The 23,388-nt window shown below is 44.5% G+C and overlaps 1 protein-coding gene across 1 annotated transcript in view; it reads right to left on the bottom strand.

Annotated features, from left to right (window-relative positions):
• Positions 1–17,046: 17,046 nt before the first annotated feature.
• cxxc4 (CXXC finger 4) overlaps positions 17,047–23,388 on the bottom strand; it is a 132,848-nt gene continuing 126,506 nt past the window's right edge. The window contains exon 2 of the mRNA XM_063069234.1: positions 17,047–19,061. Coding sequence (XP_062925304.1) covers positions 19,014–19,061 — 48 coding nt within the window. The 3' untranslated portion in view covers positions 17,047–19,013. The remainder of the gene's footprint in view (positions 19,062–23,388) is intronic.

A 23,388-nucleotide genomic window follows, 5' to 3' on the forward strand; every position in this document is an offset into this window, starting at 1 on the left:
GTCCATCACAGGCAAAGCCCTGCCCTCCATTGAGAACATTTACATTGACCACTACCACAAGAAAGCAGTATCCATCGTCAAAGGCACCACCACCCAGGCCATGCCCTCTTCTCATTTCTATCATTGGGCAGGAGGTAGAGAAGCCTTAGGTTCCTCAGGAACAATTATTACCTTACCACCATCAGGCTCCTGAAACAAGTGTAGATAATTTTACTCACCACAACTCTGAACTAGCAGCAAAATCTCCTCCACAATCTCCATCAGCCCAGGTGCACCACAAGGCTGTGTGCTTAGCTCGCTGCTCTACTCACTTTAAACTTATGACTGTGAGGCTAAGCACAACACCAATACCATATTTAAGTTTGCTGACAACACCACTGTTGTTGGCTGAATCCACGGTGGTGACGAATCAGCATATAGGAGTGAGATTGAAAATCTGGCTGAGCAGTGTCACAACAACAACCTCTCACTCAATGTCAGAGTTGATTATTGACTTCAGGAAGGGGTCCATGAACCAGTGATTATCGGGGGATCAGAGGCAGAGAGGGTCAGCAACTTTAAATTCCTCAGTGTTATAATTGCAGAAGACCTGTCCTGGGCCCAACACGTGAGTGCAATTACAAAGAAAGCAAAGTAGAACCTGACTTCCTTCGGAGTTTGTAAAGATTCAGCATGACATCTAAAACTTTGACAAACTTCTAAAGATATGTGGTGGAGAGCATACTGACTGGTTGCATCAAGGCTTGGTATGGAAACACTAATACCTATGAACGGAAAATCCTATAAAAAGTAGCGGACATGACCCAATCCATCATGGGTAAACTGCTCCCCTCCATTGAGTACATCTGAACAGAGTGCTGTCAAAGGAAAGCAGCATCCATCTTCGGAGACACCCACCACCTAGGTCATGCTTTCTTCCTACTGTTCCAATCAGGAAGAAGGTACAGGAGCTTCAGGACTCACACCACAGGTCCAGGAACAGTTATTGCCCCTCAATGCTTGGTTGTTGGAAGGTAGGGTTAATACCTGACTTTCAAGAGCGCTTCTGAGTTATGTTCCGGCTGGACTTAGTCCTTAAACTGCTGGAGAACAGTGCGGAAAGAACAGGTGCTGTTTTCTCCGGGTAGGGATTAGTTTTTAGTTCCAAGTGCTCCTGCCACGTTTTGTCACCCTGCAACCTTATCCTTCAATCTCTTTGAATTATGGAGGTCAGCATGCGTATAAATGTCTCTCTCCAGCAGACTTCATCATGATCATCATGACTCCAGTATTTCTACTATTTTTAATGTTTCTTAATTGTATGTATTTTTTTTGTGTTCTATTGCTGAGCAGCAGTGAACCATCTAGTTGCCCTGTCAGAGTTCTCCTTGGGAACCAGATGACTTGATCAGCATTTCTGATCTGGCTATTGTTCACGATTGCACTTAATAAAAAAAACCATCAAGCTCTTGAACCAGTGAGGATAAATTCATTCAACTTCACTCGCCCCATCACTCAACAGTTCCCACAACCTATGGATTCACTTTCAAAGACTCTTCATCTCATGTCCTTGATATTTATATTTCTATTTATTTATTTATCTATCTATCTATCTATCTATCTATCTATCTATCTATCTATCTATCTATCTATCTATCTATCTATCTATCTATCTATATATATATTTATTTATTTATTATAATTTCTCTTTTGTATTTGCACAGTATGTTGTCTTGCACATTGGTTGATTGTCTACCCTGTTGGGTGTAGTATTTTGTTCATTCTGCACAACACTTTCAAGGACATAAATTTGATTGGCATAAATTTGGCATTTCTTTGGCATAAATTTGATTGTATTTCTTTATTTTCTGATAAATGCCTACAAGTAAACAAATCTCAAGGTAGTATATGGTGACATACTGTATATGTATTTTGACTCATAGAAAACTACAGGACAGAAACATGTCCTTTGGCCCATCTAGGCCATTTAAACTGCCTACTCCCATTGACCTGCACTGAGACCACAGACCTCCATGCCCCTACCATCCATGTACTATCTAAACTTCTCTTATATGTTGAAATTGCAGCTACCACTTGCATTGGCAGTTCATTCTACACTCTCACAACCATTTGAGTGAAGAAGTTTCCCTTCATGTTTCGCGTAAGCATTTCAACTTTCACTCTTCACTCATGACCTCTAGTTGTGGTCTCACCCAACCTCAGTGGAAAAAAAACCTGCTTGCACTTGCCTTATCTATACTCAATTTTCTGTACCTCTAGTAAATCTCCCCTCAATCCTCCACGTTCCAGGGAATAAAGTGACCAAAACTGCACACTCTTCTCCAAATTAGGCCTCGCCAAAGTCTTATAAAACTTCAACATAACATCCCATCTCTGTACTCAGTAATTTGATTTATGAAGGCCAATGTACCAGAAGCTTTCTTTGCAAACCTATCTATCCATGACACCATTTGCAATGAATTATGGACCTGCATTCCCAGATCTCTTTGTTCTACACCACTCCTCAGTGCCCTACCATTCACTGTGTAAAACCTGCCCTGGTTTGTACTCCCAAAGTGCAACACCTCACACTTGTCTGCATTAAATTCCATCTGCCATTTTTTATTCCTTTTTTCTAGCTGGTCCAGATCCTACTGCAAGCCTGATAGTTTTCCTCATTGTCCACTACACCCCTAGTGTGTCATCAGCACATTATCATCCAGATCGCTGATATAGTTGACAAACAACTATGGACCCAGCACCAATCCCTACGGCACTCCACTTATCGCAGGCCTCCAGTCAGAGAAGCAACCGTCTACTTCCAATCTCTGGCTTCTCCTGCAAAGCTAATATCTAATCTAATTTACTATCTCATCTTGAATGCCGAGCGACTGAACCTTCTTGACCAACCTCTCATGTGGGACCTTGTCAGATGCCTTGCTGAAGTCCATGCAGCAAACATCCATTGCCTTTGTCTTCATCAGCTTCCTCCAAAAACTCTATAACATTAGTTAGACATGACCTACCACTCACAAAACCATGCTGACTATCCTTAATCAGTCCCTGTCTATTGAAATACCCATAAATCCGGTCCCTTTTAATACCTTCCAATAACTTTCCCACTACTAATGTCAGGCTCACCGGCCTATAATTTCCTGATTTATGCTTAGAGCCTTTCTTAAACAGCAGAACAGCATTAGCTATTCTCCAACTGTCCTGTCACTTAGGATGATTTAAGTAACTCTGCTAAGGTTGCTGTAATTTCTGCTCCTGCCTCACACAGGGTTCGTAGGAATACCTTGTCAGGCCCTGGGGATTTATCAAACCTAGTTTGATAAGAAATTTTACTTTAACATTCACTGTTGTTAATGATTGACCACCTACACACCACAAATTCAGGAGCACCAGTCCGATAATGAGTGTATGTAGTTGGGATTCAAGGGCATTACTGACTATGCAAGGATAAACAGCATCATTTATACCAGTGACGCATCCCTCCCTAACACTCTAAGCAACATTTATGTATGCTTCGAGGCATGCAACACAACATCGACCACAAGAGCTACCCCCCTCCGAGGTGGGGAGCCACTGTCTGCAACAGCAGTAGACTTGAGAAGGACTCTGCAGACAGTCAACTCCCATAAGGAAGCCGGGCCAGACAACATCCCAGGCCAAATACTCAGGAGTGTGCACACCGGCTCACTGACATCTTCATGGACATCTTCAACACTTCACTCATCCAAGATGTTAACCCCACATGCTTCAAAACAGCCATCATCATCCCTATACCAAAGAACTCTACACCTTCAGAACTAAATGACTACCACCCAGTGGCATTGATGCCAATCATCATGAAGGGCTTTGTGCGGCTGGTAATGGCACATATCAAGAACTCCATTCCTGCTGCATTGGACACTCACCAATATGTTTACCGACAGAACCGCCGTACAGATGCCATAGCATGTCTCACGCACCTGGCCCTGACACACCTAGGAAACAAGGACGCTTATGTCAGAATACTGTTTCTGGATTTCAGTTTGGCATTCAACACTACTGACCAACAGAGCTTGGTGAACAAACTCCTACTCCTCGGTCTAAATATACCATTGAGATGTGCACTCCCAGGAGTTTGAAACTGCTTGCAGTTTCCACTGCGGTGCTGCCAGTAAAAAGCTGCGCGAGTGGTCTTTGTCTTGTTGACATTGGGAAAGATGTCAGGATGTGCAGCCATTCTCTGTTCCCATTATCCTGCACACGGGTGCCCCCCCACCCCCGTCAGGGCTGTATACTCCGCTCACATATGACTGTATGGGCAAACACCCCAGTGACCATATTGTCAAGTTGACCAATAATACGACAGTGGTAGGGCTTATCATCAACAATGATGAAACGGCCAACAGAAAGGATGTGGAAGAGCTTGAGGCCTGGTCTCAGACAAATAACATCTTTCCCAATGTCAACAAGACAAAGACTACTCACACAGCTTTTTACTGGCAGCACCACTGGCAAACTCCTGGGAGTGCACATCTTGCACAACCTACACTGTAAGGAAAGCTCACCAATGCCTCTTCTTTCAGGGGAGGCTGAAGAGTTGGATTATGCACATGCATACATCATTCTGCAGAGCTGAGGAAGAGAGCATTCTCACGTGTTGTTTTACTGCATGGTGTGGAAGCTACACTTTGGCAGACAGGAAGGCTCTACAACAGGTAGGCAATACTGCCAAACATATCACCAGCGCCAACCTAACTGCCATAAAGGGTTATATACAAGGAAAGGTGCCAAAAAAGCAACAGCAACATTATGAAGGTTCCCACCCACCCTGCTCATGGACTGTTTGTCCCACTCTCATCAGGAAGGAATAACCGTGCTGAAGAACATGGTTCATGTGAAATCACCCTGCATCTGCAGATGTTATCCAGCAAGCAGATGAAGATAAAGGCGCTCCAGAGATCATGGTGTGGAAAACTTCCCACGTAGGCTTTGCCTATAATCCAAAAGTAAGGGTGGATTAACTTGCAGGCAATCCCACCGAGAAAGACAATGAAAACTGTTACATTGAAGGTCAAGTTTAATTATCATTGAATTAATGAATACCGCCAAACAAAACAGCGGTCCTTTGGGGCCAAGTTGCAAAACACATTTCCAATAGCACAAAGCACATAGCACAAGTAGTACATATGTTTACGATGTCAGATAAAACATAGTTGCAAAGAAAAAAAATATAGCCCAAGTCCCTGAGTGTCCAGCTTGTTCATCCACCTCATGAGCACCAGAGAGCAGCACTGAGCAAACACTAGACAGCAGCAATGACGGGAGGGCCAACCGCCAAACCAGAACAGATACTAGCACACCCACACTACTCAGTCTCTCCTCCCGAGTGACCCCCTCGTCCTCTCCAAACCAGAACAGATACTAGCACACCCACACTACTCAGTCTCTCCTCCCGAGTGACCCCCTCGTCCTCTCCAAACCAGAACAGATACTAGCACACCCACACTACTCAGTCTCTCCTCCCGAGTGACCCCCTCGTCCTCTCCAAACCAGAACAGATACTAGCACACCCACACTACTCAGTCTCTCCTCCCGAGTGACCCCCTCGTCCTCTCCAAACCAGAACAGATACTAGCACACCCACACTACTCAGTCTCTCCTCCCGAGTGACCCCCTCGTCCTCTCCAAACCAGAACAGATACGAGCACACCCACACTACTCAGTCTCTCCTCCCGAGTGACCCCCTCGTCCTCTCCAAACCAGAACAGATACTAGCACACCCACACTACCTCAGTCTCTCCTCCCGAGTGACCCCCTCGACCTCTCCAAACCAGAACAGATACTAGCACACCCACACTACTGAGTCTCTCCTCCCGAGTGACCCCCTCGTCCTCTCCAAACCAGAACAGATACTAGCACACCCACACTACTCAGTCTCTCCTCCCGAGTGACCCCCTCGTCCTCTCCAAACCAGAACAGATACTAGCACACCCACACTACTCAGTCTCTCCTCCCGAGTGACCCCCTCGTCCTCTCCAAACCAGAACAGATACTAGCACACCCACACTACCTCAGTCTCTCCTCCCGAGTGACCCTCTCGTCCTCTCCAAACCAGAACAGCTACTAGCACACCCACGCTACTCAGTCTCTCCTCCCGATTGACCCCCTCGTCCTCTCCAAACCAGAACAGATACTAGCACACCCACGCTACTCAGTCTCTCCTCCCGATTGACCCCCTCGTCCTCTCCAAACCAGAACAGATACTAGCACACCCACGCTACTCAGTCTCTCCTCCCGAGTGACCCCCTCGTCCTCTCCAAACCAGAACAGATACTAGCACACCCACGCTACTCAGTCTCTCCTCCCGAGTGACCCCCTCGTCCTCTCCAAACCAGAACAGATACTAGCACACCCACGCTACTCAGTCTCTCCTCCCGAGTGACCCCCTCGTCCTCTCCAAACCAGAACAGATACTAGCACACCCACGCTACTCAGTCTCTCCTCCCGAGTGACCCCCTCGTCCTCTCCAAACCAGAACAGATACTAGCACACCCACGCTACTCAGTCTCTCCTCCCGAGTGACCCCCTCGTCCTCTCCAAACCAGAACAGATACTAGCACACCCACGCTACTCAGTCTCTCCTCCCGAGTGACCCCCTCGTCCTCTCCAAACCAGAACAGATACTAGCACACCCACGCTACTCAGTCTCTCCTCCCGAGTGACCCCCTCGTCCTCTCCAAACCAGAACAGATACTAGCACACCCACGCTACTCAGTCTCTCCTCCCGAGTGACCCCCTCGTCCTCTCCAAACCAGAACAGATACTAGCACACCCACGCTACTCAGTCTCTCCTCCCGAGTGACCCCCTCGTCCTCTCCAAACCAGAACAGATACTAGCACACCCACGCTACTCAGTCTCTCCTCCCGAGTGACCTCCTCGTCCTCTCCAAACCAGAACAGATACTAGCACACCCACGCTACTCAGTCTCTCCTCCCGAGTGACCCCCCCGTCCTCTCCAAACCAGAACAGATACTAGCACACCCACACTACTCAGTCTCTCCTCCCGAGTGACCCCCCCGTCCTCTCCAAACCAGAACAGATACTAGCACACCCACACTACTCAGTCTCTCCTCCCGAGTGACCCCCCCGTCCTCTCCAAACCAGAACAGATACTAGCACACCCACACTACTCAGTCTCTCCTCCCGAGTGACCCCCCCGTCCTCTCCAAACCAGAACAGATACTAGCACACCCACACTACTCAGTCTCTCCTCCCGAGTGACCCCCTCGTCCTCTCCAAACCAGAACAGATACTAGCACACCCACACTACTCAGTCTCTCCTCCCGAGTGACCCCCTCGTCCTCTCCAAACCAGAACAGATACTAGCACACCCACACTACCTCAGTCTCTCCTCCCGAGTGACCCCCTCGTCCTCTCCAAACCAGAACAGATACTAGCACACCCACACTACCTCAGTCTCTCCTCCCGAGTGACCCCCTCGTCCTCTCCAAACCAGAACAGATACTAGCACACCCACGCTACTCAGTCTCTCCTCCCGAGTGACCCCCTCGTCCTCTCCAAACCAGAACAGATACTAGCACACCCACACTACTCAGTCTCTCCTCCCGAGTGACCCCCTCGTCCTCTCCAAACCAGAACAGATACTAGCACACCCACACTACTCAGTCTCTCCTCCCGAGTGACCCCCTCGTCCTCTCCAAACCAGAACAGATACTAGCACACCCACACTACTCAGTCTCTCCTCCCGAGTGACCCCCTCGTCCTCTCCAAACCAGAACAGATACTAGCACACCCACACTACTCAGTCTCTCCTCCCGAGTGACCCCCTCGTCCTCTCCAAACCAGAACAGATACTAGCACACCCACACTACTCAGTTTCTCCTCCCGAGTGACCCCCTCGTCCTCTCCAAACCAGAACAGATACTAGCACACCCACACTACTCAGTCTCTCCTCCCGAGTGACCCCCTCGTCCTCTCCAAACCAGAACAGATACTAGCACACCCACACTACTCAGTCTCTCCTCCCGAGTGACCCCCTCGTCCTCTCCAAACCAGAACAGATACTAGCACACCCACACTACTCAGTCTCTCCTCCCGAGTGACCCCCTCGTCCTCTCCAAACCAGAACAGATACTAGCACACCCACACTACTCAGTCTCTCCTCCCGAGTGACCCCCTCGTCCTCTCCAAACCAGAACAGATACTAGCACACCCACACTACTCAGTCTCTCCTCCCGAGTGACCCCCCCGTCCTCTCCAAACCAGAACAGATACTAGCACACCCACACTACTCAGTCTCTCCTCCCGAGTGACCCCCTCGTCCTCTCCAAACCAGAACAGATACTAGCACACCCACACTACTCAGTCTCTCCTCCCGAGTGACCCCCTCGTCCTCTCCAAACCAGAACAGATACTAGCACACCCACACTACCTCAGTCTCTCCTCCCGAGTGACCCCCTCGTCCTCTCCAAACCAGAACAGATACTAGCACACCCACACTACCTCAGTCTCTCCTCCCGAGTGACCCCCTCGTCCTCTCCAAACCAGAACAGATACTAGCACACCCACGCTACTCAGTCTCTCCTCCCGAGTGACCCCCTCGTCCTCTCCAAACCAGAACAGATACTAGCACACCCACACTACTCAGTCTCTCCTCCCGAGTGACCCCCTCGTCCTCTCCAAACCAGAACAGATACTAGCACACCCACACTACCTCAGTCTCTCCTCCCGAGTGACCCCCTCGTCCTCTCCAAACCAGAACAGATACTAGCACACCCACACTACTCAGTCTCTCCTCCCGAGTGACCCCCTCGTCCTCTCCAAACCAGAACAGATACTAGCACACCCACACTACTCAGTTTCTCCTCCCGAGTGACCCCCTCGTCCTCTCCAAACCAGAACAGATACTAGCACACCCACACTACTCAGTCTCTCCTCCCGAGTGACCCCCTCGTCCTCTCCAAACCAGAACAGATACTAGCACACCCACACTACTCAGTCTCTCCTCCCGAGTGACCCCCTCGTCCTCTCCAAACCAGAACAGATACTAGCACACCCACACTACTCAGTCTCTCCTCCCGAGTGACCCCCTCGTCCTCTCCAAACCAGAACAGATACTAGCACACCCACACTACTCAGTCTCTCCTCCCGAGTGACCCCCTCGTGCTCTCCAAACCAGAACAGATACTAGCACACCCACACTACCTCAGTCTCTCCTCCCGAGTGACCCCCTCGTCCTCTTCAAACCAGAACAGATACTAGCACACCCACACTACTCAGTCTCTCCTCCCGAGTGACCCCCCCGTCCTCTCCAAACCAGAACAGATACTAGCACACCCACACTACTCAGTCTCTCCTCCCGAGTGACCCCCCCGTTCTCTCCAAACCAGAACAGATACTAGCACACCCACACTACTCAGTCTCTCCTCCCGAGTGACCCCCCCGTCCTCTCCAAACCAGAACAGCTACTAGCACACCCACACTACTCAGTCTCTCCTCCCGAGTGACCCCCTCGTCCTCTCCAAACCAGAACAGATACTAGCACACCCACACTACTCAGTCTCTCCTCCCGAGTGACCCCCTCGTCCTCTCCAAACCAGAACAGATACTAGCATACCCACACTACCTCAGTCTCTCCTCCCGAGTGACCCCCTCGTCCTCTCCAAACCAGAACAGATACTAGCACACCCACACTACTCAGTCTCTCCTCCCGAGTGACCCCCCCGTCCTCTCCAAACCAGAACAGATACTAGCACACCCACACTACCTCAGTCTCTCCTTCCGAGTGACCCCCTCGTCCTCTCCAAACCAGAACAGATACTAGCACACCCACACTACCTCAGTCTCTCCTCCCGAGTGACCCCCTCGTCCTCTCCAAACCAGAACAGATACTAGCACACCCACACTACTCAGTCTCTCCTCCCGAGTGACCCCCTCGTCCTCTCCAAACCAGAACAGATACTAGCACACCCACACTACTCAGTCTCTCCTCCCGAGTGACCCCCTCGTCCTCTCCAAACCAGAACAGATACTAGCACACCCACACTACTCAGTCTCTCCTCCCGAGTGACCCCCTCGTCCTCTCCAAACCAGAACAGATACTAGCACACCCACACTACTCAGTCTCTCCTCTCGAGTGACCCCCTCGTCCTCTCCAAACCAGAACAGATACTAGCACACCCACACTACTCAGTCTCTCCTCCCGAGTGACCCCCTCGTCCTCTCCAAACCAGAACAGATACTAGCACACCCACACTACCTCAGTCTCTCCTCCCGAGTGACCCCCTCGTCCTCTCCAAACCAGAACAGATACTAGCACACCCACACTACCTCAGTCTCTCCTCCCGAGTGACCCCCTCGTCCTCTCCAAACCAGAACAGATACTTGCACACCCACACTACTCAGTCTCTCATCCCGAGTGACCCCCTCGTCCTCTCCAAACCAGAACAGATACTAGCACACCCACACTACCTCAGTCTCTCCTCCCGAGTGACCCCCTCATCCTCTTCACAACTGTAACAACACAGCTCCCCAGCCACTGGTCTTGCCAATGAACCACTGTTCTAAGTTACCATTGTCCAACAAGGTTTCGGGATCATAATAAAAACATCCAAGACAAACACTCACACCTTTTTTGGACTGTGCACCATCCAACAGTCCACCACATGTCCAGGTGACATCACAGCAATGGTACGCAATCAATCCAGCTATTTAGCAACTTGCTGACGGGATAGTCCTGCAGTACTTGATGTCTTTCGCATCCACCAGTGACTTGTGATGAACAAATAGAGCTTTGATTGGACCCGAAGTGGCCACTGCATCTGAGCACGCCGTCATCTTGCAGGAAATCTACCATGCAAGGAGAGGGCATTAGAAGTGAATGTGGGACAACCATGCCGACTTTTATAGAGAATTTAAAATCCAACAACATTTCATGAATTAAATATTATCAGCAACCTTGGTTAAGACTAATCACTGCTACACCAAGGTTGAAAAACTAGGTATAGAGAATAGGACTGGAATATAGAAAAGATGGACTGGCTCATTCCAATACACTTAACATGTAAGAACTTGTCTTTAATGATTAGCATTGAATTGCTCTCCCCCATTCATCCTCCCCACCACCCCACCTGTTGATCAGTTTCAGTTGGAAATACACTGGAACCCATTTAATGAAGGGACCTTGGAAGAAAACCAGCATTGGAAATGGGTGCTAGATATCTCCTTACCTGTTTTACACAGTATTCGTTACCAAGAATGTTGCAATTATTTTGAACTCCAATAAAGCAAACATTATCATTCAATTCTTGACCATCATATAGAAGTAGCAGGCCTTCTAATATCTTCAGTTTCTTTGCTGCCATTTCTCTATAAGGACGATTATGGAGCTGCTTCTCAGCTTTTGGCCTAGCTTTCTAAATTCTTCCTTCAGGACCTCTTTGCCTTTCCTTTCTATGTCATTGGTACCAGTATGTACCAAGACATCTGGCTGCTCTCCCTTGCCCTCCAAAATGCTATGGACACAATCTGAAACCCTGGCACCTGGGAGGCAACATACCATCTGGGTGTCCCGTTCATGCCCACAGAATCTCCTGTCTGCTCCTCAATTGAGTCCCCTATCACTACCGCTCCCCTCTTCCCCCTCTTTCCCTTTTACACATGGGCCAATGCTCAGTGCCAGTCACTGGTCTCTGTGGCACACCCCACAACAGTATCTAAGATAGTATATTTAGTATTGAGGTGAATGGCCACAGGGGTGCTCTGCACTAACTGCTTACTTACCATCCCATTCCTTCTCCTGACAATCAGAAAGGGTTCAAAGCAGGTTCAGGAAAATGGTTCCAGGATTAAATGGCTTGTCGTATGAAGAGCGTTTGATGGTTCTGAATTCACTGCAATTCAGACGAATGAGGGGTGACCTCATTGAAACCTATCAAATGGTGAAAGGCCATTATGATAGAGTGGATGTGGAGAGGATATTTGCTATGGTGTGGAAGTCTAAGACCAAAGGACACAGCCTCAGAATAGAAGGGCTTCCTTTCAGAACAGAGTTGAGGAGGAATACCTGTAACCAGAGTGGTGAATCTGTAGAATTCTTTGCACAAGCACTGTGGTGGTCAAGTCTTTATGTATATTTAAGGCAAAAGTTGAAAGATTCTTGATTGGTCAGGGCATGGAGAGATACGGGGAGAAGGCAGGAGATTGGGGCTGAGAGGAAAATTGGATTAGCCATGATGAAATGGCGGAGCAGACTCGATGGGCCAAATGGCATAATTCTGCTCCTATATCTTATGGTCTTATTTCAGTTTTAGGATTTTTTCTTTTTCATACTTTACAATTGTCCCTTCTTTTGAGCTCCACTGTGAAAAAAAGCCTTTTATTTATAAATTAAAATTATCAGTTAAATTGATCAAAATCCCTGCTGTAATACTTATTTTTGTGAACAAAGGGTTGGGGGCTGAATATTTTTACAAGGCACTGTATGGTCTCTTATACTTCTGAATCCTTTGGATAAAACTTCAGTCTGTTCGACTTCTCTGCATTTTTTTTCAAAAACTAGGTTCATTAGCCTTCTCTGATGTGGTCTTACCGATATGCTATACAACTATTGAGCACATCTACTTAAAATGCTGCCATAAGAAAACAGCATCCATAATCAGAGATCCTCACCACCCAGGTTGTGGTTTCTTCTCGCTGCTGTCATCAGATAGAAGGTACAGGAGCCTCAGGACTCGCACCACCAGGTTCAAGAACAGTTACTACCCCTCAACCATCAGGCTTCAGGCTTTTTAATAAAAGAGGATAAATACCCCATCATTGAAAATTCCTTCAACCAACGATCTCACTAAAGACTCTTTATCTCAAGTTCTCATTATATATTGCTATTTATTTACATTTGCATTTGCACAGTTTGTTGTCTTCTACACTGGATGATCTTTCGTTGATCCTGTTATAGTTACCATTCTATACACTTGCTGAGTATGCCTGCAGGAAAATGAATTTCAGGGTTGTATATGGTGACACATAACAGACATCCCACCCAGCAAAAACTCATTTCAGGGAGATAGCACCACCATTTCAGACAGGTAGCACCCCCACCCCCCGCAACCCCATATCCCACCCCCAGTTGACCTCCAAGGACGCATGTATATGGGACATTTGATTATGAAAGAACACAATTTATTTGACACATATTGAAACCATTTACTGTGACGACAAACCAAGTTATCAGAAGATTGATGCTGATAAGAGAGATAAGTGAGACAATGGAGAAACATTCAAAATGCTAATAAGAGAGAAGAGAGAGATTAACGAGAAAGAAACACATTTCAAAATATTGATAGATCGGTTGCTTTGAACCTGAACTGTTTGAAGTTTAATGGACAGGCTATACCCCAGCAGGGGGATAAAAAGAACAGGTTCGCTAAGGCACGACACACACGAGATCACGAGATAATGAGACCATAAGACCATAACACAAAGGAGCAGAAGTAGGCCATTTGGCCCATCGAGTCTGCTCCGCCATTTTATCATGAGCTGATCCATTTTATCCTATTTAGTCCCACTGCCCCGCCTTCTCACCATAACCTTTGATGCCCTGGCTACTCAGATACCTATCAATCTCTGCCTTAAATACACCCAATGATAATAAATAAATACACCCACTGCTGCCCGTGGCAACAAATTCCATAGGTTCACCACCCTTTGACTAAAAAAATTTCTTCGCATTTCTGTTCTGAAAGGGCGCCCTTCAATCCTTAAGTCATGCCCTCTCATACTAGATTCCCCCATCATGGGAAACAACTTTGCCACATCCACTCTGTCCATGCCTTTTAACATTCGAAATGTTTCTATGAGGTCTCCCCTCATTCTTCTAAACTCCAAGGAATACAGTCCAAGAGCGGACAAACGTTCCTCATATGTTAACCCTCTCATTCCCGGAATCATTCTAGTGAATCTTCTCTGTACCCTCTCCAACGTCAGCACATCCTTTCTTAAATAAGGAGACCAAAACTGCCCACAGTACTCCAAGTGAGGTCTCACCAGCGCCTTACAGAGCCTCAACATCACATCCCTGCTCCTACACTCTATTCCTCTAGAAATGAATGCCAACATTGCATTCGCCTTCTTCACTACTGACTCAACCTGGAGGTTAACTTTAAGGGAATCCTGTACGAGGGCTCCCAAGTCCCGTTGCATCTCCGAACTTTGAATTCTTTCCCCATTTAAATAATAGTCTGCCCGTTTATTTTTTCTGCCAAAGTGCATAACCATACACTTTCCACATTGTACTTCATTTGCCACTTCTCCGCCCATTCTTCCAATCTATCCAAGTCTCTCTGCAGACTCTCCATTTCCTCAGCACTACCGGCCCCTCCACCTATCTTCGTATCATCAGCAAACTTAGCCACAAAGCCATCTATTCCATAATCCAAATCATTGATGTACAATGTAAAAAGAAGCGGCCCCAACACTGATCCCTGTGGAACACCACTGGTAACGGCAGCCAACCAGAATAGGATCCCTTTATTCCCACTCTCTGTTTCCTGCCAATCAGCCAATGCTCTATCCACGTATGTAACTTTCCTGTAATTCCATGGGCTCTTATCTTGTTAAGTAGCCTCATGTGTGGCACCTTGTCAAAGGCCTTCTGAAAATCCAAATATACAACATCCACTGCATCTCCCTTGTCTAGCCTACTGGTAATTTCCTCAAAAAATTGTAATCGGTTTGTCAGGCAGGATTTTCCTTTAAGGAATCCATGCTGAGTTCTGCCTATCTTGTCATATGCCACCAGGTACTCTGTAACCTCATCCTTGACAATCGACTCCAACAACTTCCCAACCACCGATGTCAAGCTAACAGGTCTATCATTTCCTTTTTGCTTCCTTGCCCCCTTCTTAAATAGCCGAGTGACATTTGCAATCTTCCAGTCTTCCGGAACCATGCCAGAATCTATCAACTTTTGAAAGATCATCGCTAATGCCTCCGCAATCTCCACAGCTACTTCCTTCAGAACACGAGGGTGCATTCCATCTGGTCCAGATTTATCGACCTTTAGCCTATTCAGCTTCCTGAGTACTTTCTCTGTCGTAATTGTGACTGCGCACACTTCTCTTCCCTGCCACCCTTGAGTGTCCAGTATCCTGCTGTCTTCCTCAGTGAAGACTGATGCAAAATACTTGTTCAGTTCCTCTGCCATCTCCTCATCTCCCATTACAATTTCTCCAGTATCATTTTCTATTGGTCCTATATCTACTCTCACCTGTCTTTTACTCTTTATATACTTGAAAAAGCTTTTAGTATCCTCTTTGAGACCCTGGAAGAGCGGTGTGCCCCCACAAGTTGGTGAGAGTTGGAGGTCTGGTTTGAGGGAACCGACCATAGACTGACAGGGTGAAAAGGGACGATCGGCGGGAACCTGGTATGTGTGACAGCCCTTGCCTGGGTGCCGGGTTCACTGTGGAAGAACGGTCGTATCCGGAACGGAGGGGTCACAGTCGGTGACCACAGAAGACATAAAAGGGTTCACCCGAAAGCTAATTGTGAAGAACATCAAAGGTGTGTTTGAATCAAAACTTGCATCCTCTCTCCCCAACGGCACAACAGTGATTACTGCAAACTGTACAAAGCACTGAACTCTGCGTCACTTGAGACTGATTTTACCCCTAGACTGCGATAGAGCTTGGTTGATTCCTATTACCCTAGTTCTGTGTACATGCGTGTTTTACCATTGCTAACCTGTTGCATTTATATCCTTACGATTAGAGTACTGTGTTACTTATTTCTTTAATAAAACTTTATTAGTTTCTGTTAAACCAGACTCCAACTAAGTGGTCCATTTCTGCTGGTTTGACAACCCAGTTACGGGGTACGTAACATTACACACACACACACATATATATTCCTTGTTGACTATTTTGTTGGCAATCTCAATGCCAATGCAAATAGCTTTTCTATTTCTTTTGCAGACTTTCCTTGTACTGTGATGTGTTGTGATCCCTAAAAGAAATAAAAGCAGAAGGTGTATCCTTATTATATTGTCTTATGTAATACTTTGTTTAGTGATTTTGTCTAATCTGTAAACCAATCCGTAATCCGTAAACTGGGTATATGCAGAAAATGTGACATCAAAATAGAGTATGTACTTATATATTATCATGAAGTCATTTTTTAAAAATTCTATTACAACTTTAAGCACGTCTACAAGGAGTTTGGCCTCATCACATAGGACATCAATAGAGTAGCTCCTTAGCAGCTAGCCAGCTAGTTTAAATAACGTTGGCTATGCTATTGAACGAATGACGCCTGTTAAACTCACCTCAACATGTCTTTTACAGTTATCTGGGCAATAGAAAAATCACGGTTGCAAACAGTGCAGCGAACAACACTGTCATTATTTTTGACGGGTACACTTTAATGTAGTCTGGGGTGAAGTGCATTTTATATTTTCTTTTCTTGAAACACTTTGCCATGGCGGTGCAGGACACGAAACTGAACTGATGGAGAAACAGAGGTCAACTGTAAAGCCTGCCCACAGAGAAAATTGATAGGTCTACTTAGCACAAAGAGAGACCAATCAGGATGCTCGCTCCCGCTCCCGCTCTCCTTCTCATTTCCGGGATATTGTATATAATTTGCGGGCATCAGGGAGCTGCTATTAATATGCGGGAGACTCACGGAACTTCCAGGAGAGGTGGGATGTCTGCATACAAGTACTTTGATAATAAAAAAATTCTTGCAACTTTGAACTGAAGAATAACCTTCCTATGTTTTTATCCGATTCCTCTAGCAATAAGTTAGTTAACTTTCCAATTACTTGCTGAACTGGTATACTAGTCTTTTGTGAGTCAGATGATCCAATTATCAATCAGGTATTGCGTAAAATTGACTGCTGCCTTTCCCTACCATGGGAAAAAGACCATGATTCCCAACAACATTGTATATGCTTTCGATACCAGACGATGGGAAGGTGCTCTATCAATGCAGATTTTCTGACATTATCACCAGCAATTAAAGACAAAGTTAAAATGGCACCTGAGTGACCAGGTCTGTCCCACACTTTATTTGGGTGCATGTTAAAACTACTCACAAAATCAGTTACAAAAATAGGCTTTGTTCAATAAAACAATGTTGCACAAACATCTTGACCCGGACTGTACAGGCAACAACAAACAGCTACATTCACATTTAGCAACAATTGATTTTGTCTACCAGTTTATTTTTAAAAATGTCAGGAAATCATGAATATAGCATGCAACTTCAGCTGCAAACGTGCATCTGCAAGCAGTTACTGGGAAGGACTCCAGACATCATGACATAAAGTGATGATAAATAAAAAAAACAGAAAATGCAAGAAATACAGACCCATCTCGTCATTGACCCTGATTAGAGAAAAGACAAGTTAATCCTTCAAGGGTCAACCCTGGGTCAGTGTTCATTTTTAATTCAGATTATTTTGTGTTTTGATCATTCAGTTTCACCAGGCAGCTCTCCAAATGAATACATCTTGTCATTTATTTCAATTTTAAATCATTATTTTTACAAATAAAACTAGCATGGCAAATTAGCCTTGTGAACCTCTGAATGATCAGCAACAAATCCATTCCAACCCCACCTTGCCTGCCAACATTCCATAGAAGAAATGTGTTGTGTAAATCTAAGTTGTCTTCTTTTGACTTTAATGCTAACTTTCCGGTGATCGATGTTGTGGTGTCACCTGAAGGCAGCACTGAGGGTCCTTGGGAGCTAATTGCACATGAAGCTTCCATTGTCGAACTCTGTCCCAAGTAGGTGTATATAACTCGAAAGGGACCGTGCTTCCAAATCTGAAGAATGTCTCCTACTCAAAACAGGTGGAAAGATTTTCTTCGCTACAATTGGCTCTAGGTGAGGTTCCTAACTTACTGTCCAATTATCAACATTTTTTTCTCAAGTTGACAACATTTAAACTTATCACATATTTAGGGTGCAGGGTGCATACTGTTGGTAGAGAGAGTGAGAGAACGCCAGAGAGTTTTCACCGTTGATTGGGGGCTAGATCAGTGCCTGAGATTTCAGAGCTGAGAGGTCTCTATAATAACTGTTAAACTGCCCTCACTAAATAATTTATCACAGAATGTGATTAAACAAGCACACAAGCTCCTTCATCATTAAAGAATCCAAAGGAATATCCTGTCATATAAATGGAGACAAAATCTACACACTGGGCCAGATGAATGGTTTGATGCATTCTCGTGACACAACCTCAAGACACAGATATACCGTGTTTCATAACGTCAATTCTCCATTATATCACAATGCTCAAAATGGATATTCCTCAAAGGTTTCTCATCAAAGTGCATCTTTAATAGATAAAGAAAAAAATACACAGATAAATATATATGTCTCCACATTGACGGTATCTATTTGACACCAAATATAAGAGGATTTCTTTGCAACCAGTGAATCACGCCTTTCCTCATGCCTTCTTTCATGCCTTTGTTGTTCAGTCATTATGCAGTCCGTGCGCCAACACTACAGTGGTCCTGTTGTCTTCTTCAGTCAACATGGAGAAGCGTCTGACAGCATGAACTGGAGCACAGTAAGTACAAACCTTTTGTGAAACCCAGGGGAAAAAATGAATCTGATCTTAGCAAAGCTGTCATATCCTTCACTACCCTACAAAACATGCTCATTACCTGTACAATTGCACTATAGGTTATTGCTTAATCCCCCGTCTCTTAAAACAATTTTTATAAACAATAGTACTGGCCACAAATACTCAATATAGTATAATGATTGTCCATTTCTCTTCATTGTATAATGCAAGCTGCATTTTTTGTACAATTCACTCCTAGTAATACCAGCACAGTTTTAACATAAAACCAGAAATGCTCAAAAATACGTCCACTACAATAACAAGTAAAGAACCATAGGCATTGAACTTGTGCTTGCGTCAGGAACACATGCAGAACAAGCTCGCTGCTCGTGCGACAATTCACGTTTCATGAGATCTGGAGGAGCTCTGCAATTATCCTCAGAAGAACCATCTGAAGGCTTCACTGCCACCAGGGACAATCACCCTCTGCAAAAATGAAAGGAAGAAAAGAATGAAAAGATTAAAACGTACAAAATAGAAAAGAAATCTGTCAACACAAAAGCTGTCACCGCTCCTCACTCATGGACAGGGAGAAACAGTCAAGGACTGTCAGCCCACAGCAGAGTCCTACAGGCTAAAGTGAATAATGAATTGTCCTATACAAGGGGAGGGCTTCACGGGCTCCTGCAACTTACAATGATTAAAGAGGACAAGTCACCCTGAACCTCGCGTGAATACCCTGTTGTGTCTCTGCAGACTTCACAGCACAGCCTGACCTGCACTAATTCAGAGCAGCAACACTGCTTGTGCCAAAGCCTTAGTCTAGTGTAAAATGCAGACAAGTTACTGTACAGCAGTTTAATGTTTTAAGTGTGTACATGAGTGAATTGTGACGAAAGGTACACTTACAACAGAATAAAGTTATTGGTGTATTTATGGCACAGGAGAAGCAATTAGTTAAGAAGACCAAATTCATCAAGCCAAATTTAGAAATTAAAGTCAACACATTTGGGTTAGCCCCAGGAATTGACTTATTATGAAAACTAGTGGAATTTTGTGAAATGATTCACATAGCCCTTGGAAAAGCATGCTTGCTCATTCTACTCTAGCCTTAAAAGTGACCCCTATCCCACACAATGTGGGTAAATGCTTAAAGCCCTCAAGGACTGGTATATGGTCCACTGAAAACTTAGTGAGGGTCATAATAATTCCCATATACAGTACAGTAGTCATTCTATCCAGGTGAAATACCCAATTCAATGGTGGGTTCAATACTGGATAAGCACTACTTCCCTTATAGGTCTCTTAGACCTATTGTGCCCTACCACCACAGTACAGTAGATGCAATCTCACTGGCTCTCCACTTGGCTTTGGACTACCTGGACAAAAGCAATACCTACTTCAGGCTGCTATTTATTGATCATATGTCAGCATTCAACACTATCATACTCCCAGTACTAATCAATAAGCTTCAAAACTTGGGCATCTGTACTTCCCTCTGCATCTGGATCCTTGACTTCTTCACCGGCAGACCACAGTCAGTGCTATTCAGAAATAACATGTCCTCTACTTCTTGGTCAATAACTCCACTGGGTGTTTTTATAGACCACCCAACAGTAACAGAGACATCGAGGAGCAGATAGAGAGAGAGATTCTGGAAAGGTGTAATAATAACAGGGTTGTCGTGGGGGTAGATTTTAATTTCCCAAATATTGATTGGCATCTCCCTAGAGCAAGGGGCTTAGATGGGGTGGAGTTTGTTAGGTGTGTTCAGGAAGGTTTCTTGACATAATATGCAGATAAGCCTACAAGAGGAGAGGCTGTACTTGATCTGGTATTGGGAAATGAACCTGGTCAGGTGTCAGGTCTCTCAGTGGGAGAGCGTTTTGGAGATAGTGATCACAACTCTATCTCTATCTCCTTTACCATAGCATTGGAGAAGGATAGGAACAGACAAGTTAGGAAAGTGTTTAATTGAAGTCAGGGGAAATATGAGGCTATCAGTCAGGAACTTGGAAGCATAAATTGGGAACAGATGTTCTCAGGGAAACGTACGGAAGAAATGTGGCAAATATTCAGGGGATATTTGCGTGGAGTTCTGCATAGGTATGTTCCAATGAAACAGGGAAAGGATGGTAGGGTCCAGGAACCATGGCTGCTGTAAGTCTAGTCAAGAAAAAAGAAAAGCTTACAAAAGTTTCAGAAAACCAGGTAATGATAGAGATCTAGAAGATTATAAGGCTAGCAGGAAGGAGTTTAAGAATGAAATTAGCCAGAAGAGGCCATGAGAAGGACTTGGCGGACTGGATTAAGGAAAACCTCCAGGCATTCTACAAGTATGTGAAGAGCAAGAGGATAAGATATGAGGGAATAGGACCAATCAAGTGTGACAATGGAAAACTGTGTATGGAACCGAAGGAGATAGCAGAGGTACTTAATGAATACTTCGCTTCAGTATTCCTTACAGAAAAGGATCTTGGCGATTGTAGGGATGACTTACAGTAGACTGAAATGCTTGAGCATGTAGATATTAAGAAAGAGATGTGCTGGAGCTTTTGGAAAGCATCAAGTTGGGTAAGTTATAGGGACCAGATGAGATGTTTCCCAGGCTACTGTGGGAAGCGAGGGAGGAGATTGCTGAGCCTCTGGCGATGATCTCTGCATCATCAATGGGGACAGGAGAGGTTCCGGAGGATTGAAGGATTGCGGATGTTGTTCCCTTATTCAAGAAAGGGAGTAGAGATAGCCCAGGAAATTAAGACCAGTGAGTCTTACTTCAGTGGTTGGTAAGTTGATGGAGAAGATCCTGAGAAACAGGATTTATGAACATTTGGAGAGGCATAATATGATTAGGAATAGTCAGCATGGCTTTGTCAAAGGCAGGTCGTGCCTTACGAGCCTGATTGAATTTTCTGAAGATGTGACTAAACACATTGATGAAGGTAGAGCAGTAGATGTAGTGTATATGGATTTCAGCAAGGCATTTGATAAGGTACCCCATGCCAGGCTTATTCTCTTTCAATATTTTTATTGATATTATATAAATTACATGAATACAAATACAAAATGCATAAGGATACAAGTAAATAATACGAATTACATTACATTTAAATCACAGTAATATGATCACAGTATCCCAAATTCCATATCAATCATGTATAAAAAAAGATTGAATTATGAAATGAAATAGAATAAAATAATTGTATTTTATTTCAAAAAAATCAACCCCCCACTACCAAAATGAGCTGGTTGGTTAAAAAAAAAGAACCAAAAAGAAGAATACCTTACCGTGTGATCTTATAATAATAATGGCTCAGACCCATACTTTAATAACAGTTCAAAGATTGTGAAAATAATTCAGAAAGGGTGCCCATAACATTAGAAAATCATGTTTAGAATCAGAAATCGAATCTTCTCGAGATCAAGGCACAACATAATGTCAGATAGCCATTGAACGTGAGTGGGCGGGGCGGCCTCCTTCCACTTGAGCAAGGTCACCCTCCTGGCCATAAGAGACATAAAGGCCAATACCCGCAAATTAGATGGCTTCAATTTTGTAGTACTATCCTCAACAATACCAAACAAGGCAGTCAAAGGATTGGGCTTAAAGCTGACATTGAAAAGTGCAGAGAGTTTGAAATACATCTTTCCAGAATTTTTCAAGGCTCGGTCATGTCCAAAACATATGAATTGGTGTGGCCACTCCACACTAATAGTACATCTATCACAGTAAGGGGAAATACCTGCGTAGAAACGGGAAAGCTTATCTTTAGACATATGAACTCTATGTACCACTTTGAATTGTAATAAAGAATGATAAGCACATAACGATGAAGAATTAATCAATTTTAAAATAATCTTCCAGCTCTCATCAGATATGAAAATCTGTAAATCCTTTTCCCAATCTCCTTTGATTTTATCTAAAGAGGCCTTTTTCAGTCCCAACAGTAGACCATAAATGTAAGATATTGAACCGTTGTCAAAGGGTTTCAGCTTAAAAATTGTATCTATTATATTCTTATCTGGACTTGTAGGAAATGTAAGTAATTGAGATCTTAAAAAATCTCTAATCTGTAAGTATCGAAAAAAGTGAGCGTTGGAAAGGTTAAATTTCACTGAAAGTTGCACAAAAGAAGAGAGATTCCCTCTATCAAACAAATCCTGAAATCGTTTAACACCCAATCTATCCTATTCTTTAAAAGATAAGTCAATTAAAGATGGTTTAAAAAACAATTAGAAAATATGGGACTTGAGAGGGAGAATCTCAATAAACCAAAATGTTTTCTAAACTGTAACCAAATCCTCAATGTATGTTTAGCCACCACATTGTTAATTTACTTTATTTAAAGATAAAGGAAGCGAGGATCCAAGTAAAGAAATAATGGAAAATTTTATAACAGAGTTGACTTCCAGAGAAACCATGTAGGGCAATTCTCATGGTTAATGTAATATATCCAGAGCATAATATTACGTATATTAACTGCCCAATAATATAACCTAAAATTGGGTAAGGCAATCCTCCATTCTATTTGGTTTTTTGAAGGTGAGCTTTATTTATACAAGGTTTTTTATTCTTCCATATATAGGAAGAAAGAATTGAATCCAAAGAGTTAAAAAAAGATTTAGGAATAAAAACAGGCACAGCTTGAAAAAGGTATATAAATATAGGTAAGATATTCATTTTAATAGAATTGATTCGGCCAATCAGTGATAAAGAGAGAGGCAACCAATTAGGAAGTGTTTTTTAACATAATTCAATAAACTTAAAACATTTTCCTTAAATAAATCTTTATAATTCTTAGTAATTGTTACT

Source organism: Mobula hypostoma, chromosome 16 (assembly GCF_963921235.1).
Source record: "Mobula hypostoma chromosome 16, sMobHyp1.1, whole genome shotgun sequence".
Lineage (NCBI taxonomy): Eukaryota > Metazoa > Chordata > Chondrichthyes > Myliobatiformes > Myliobatidae > Mobula > Mobula hypostoma.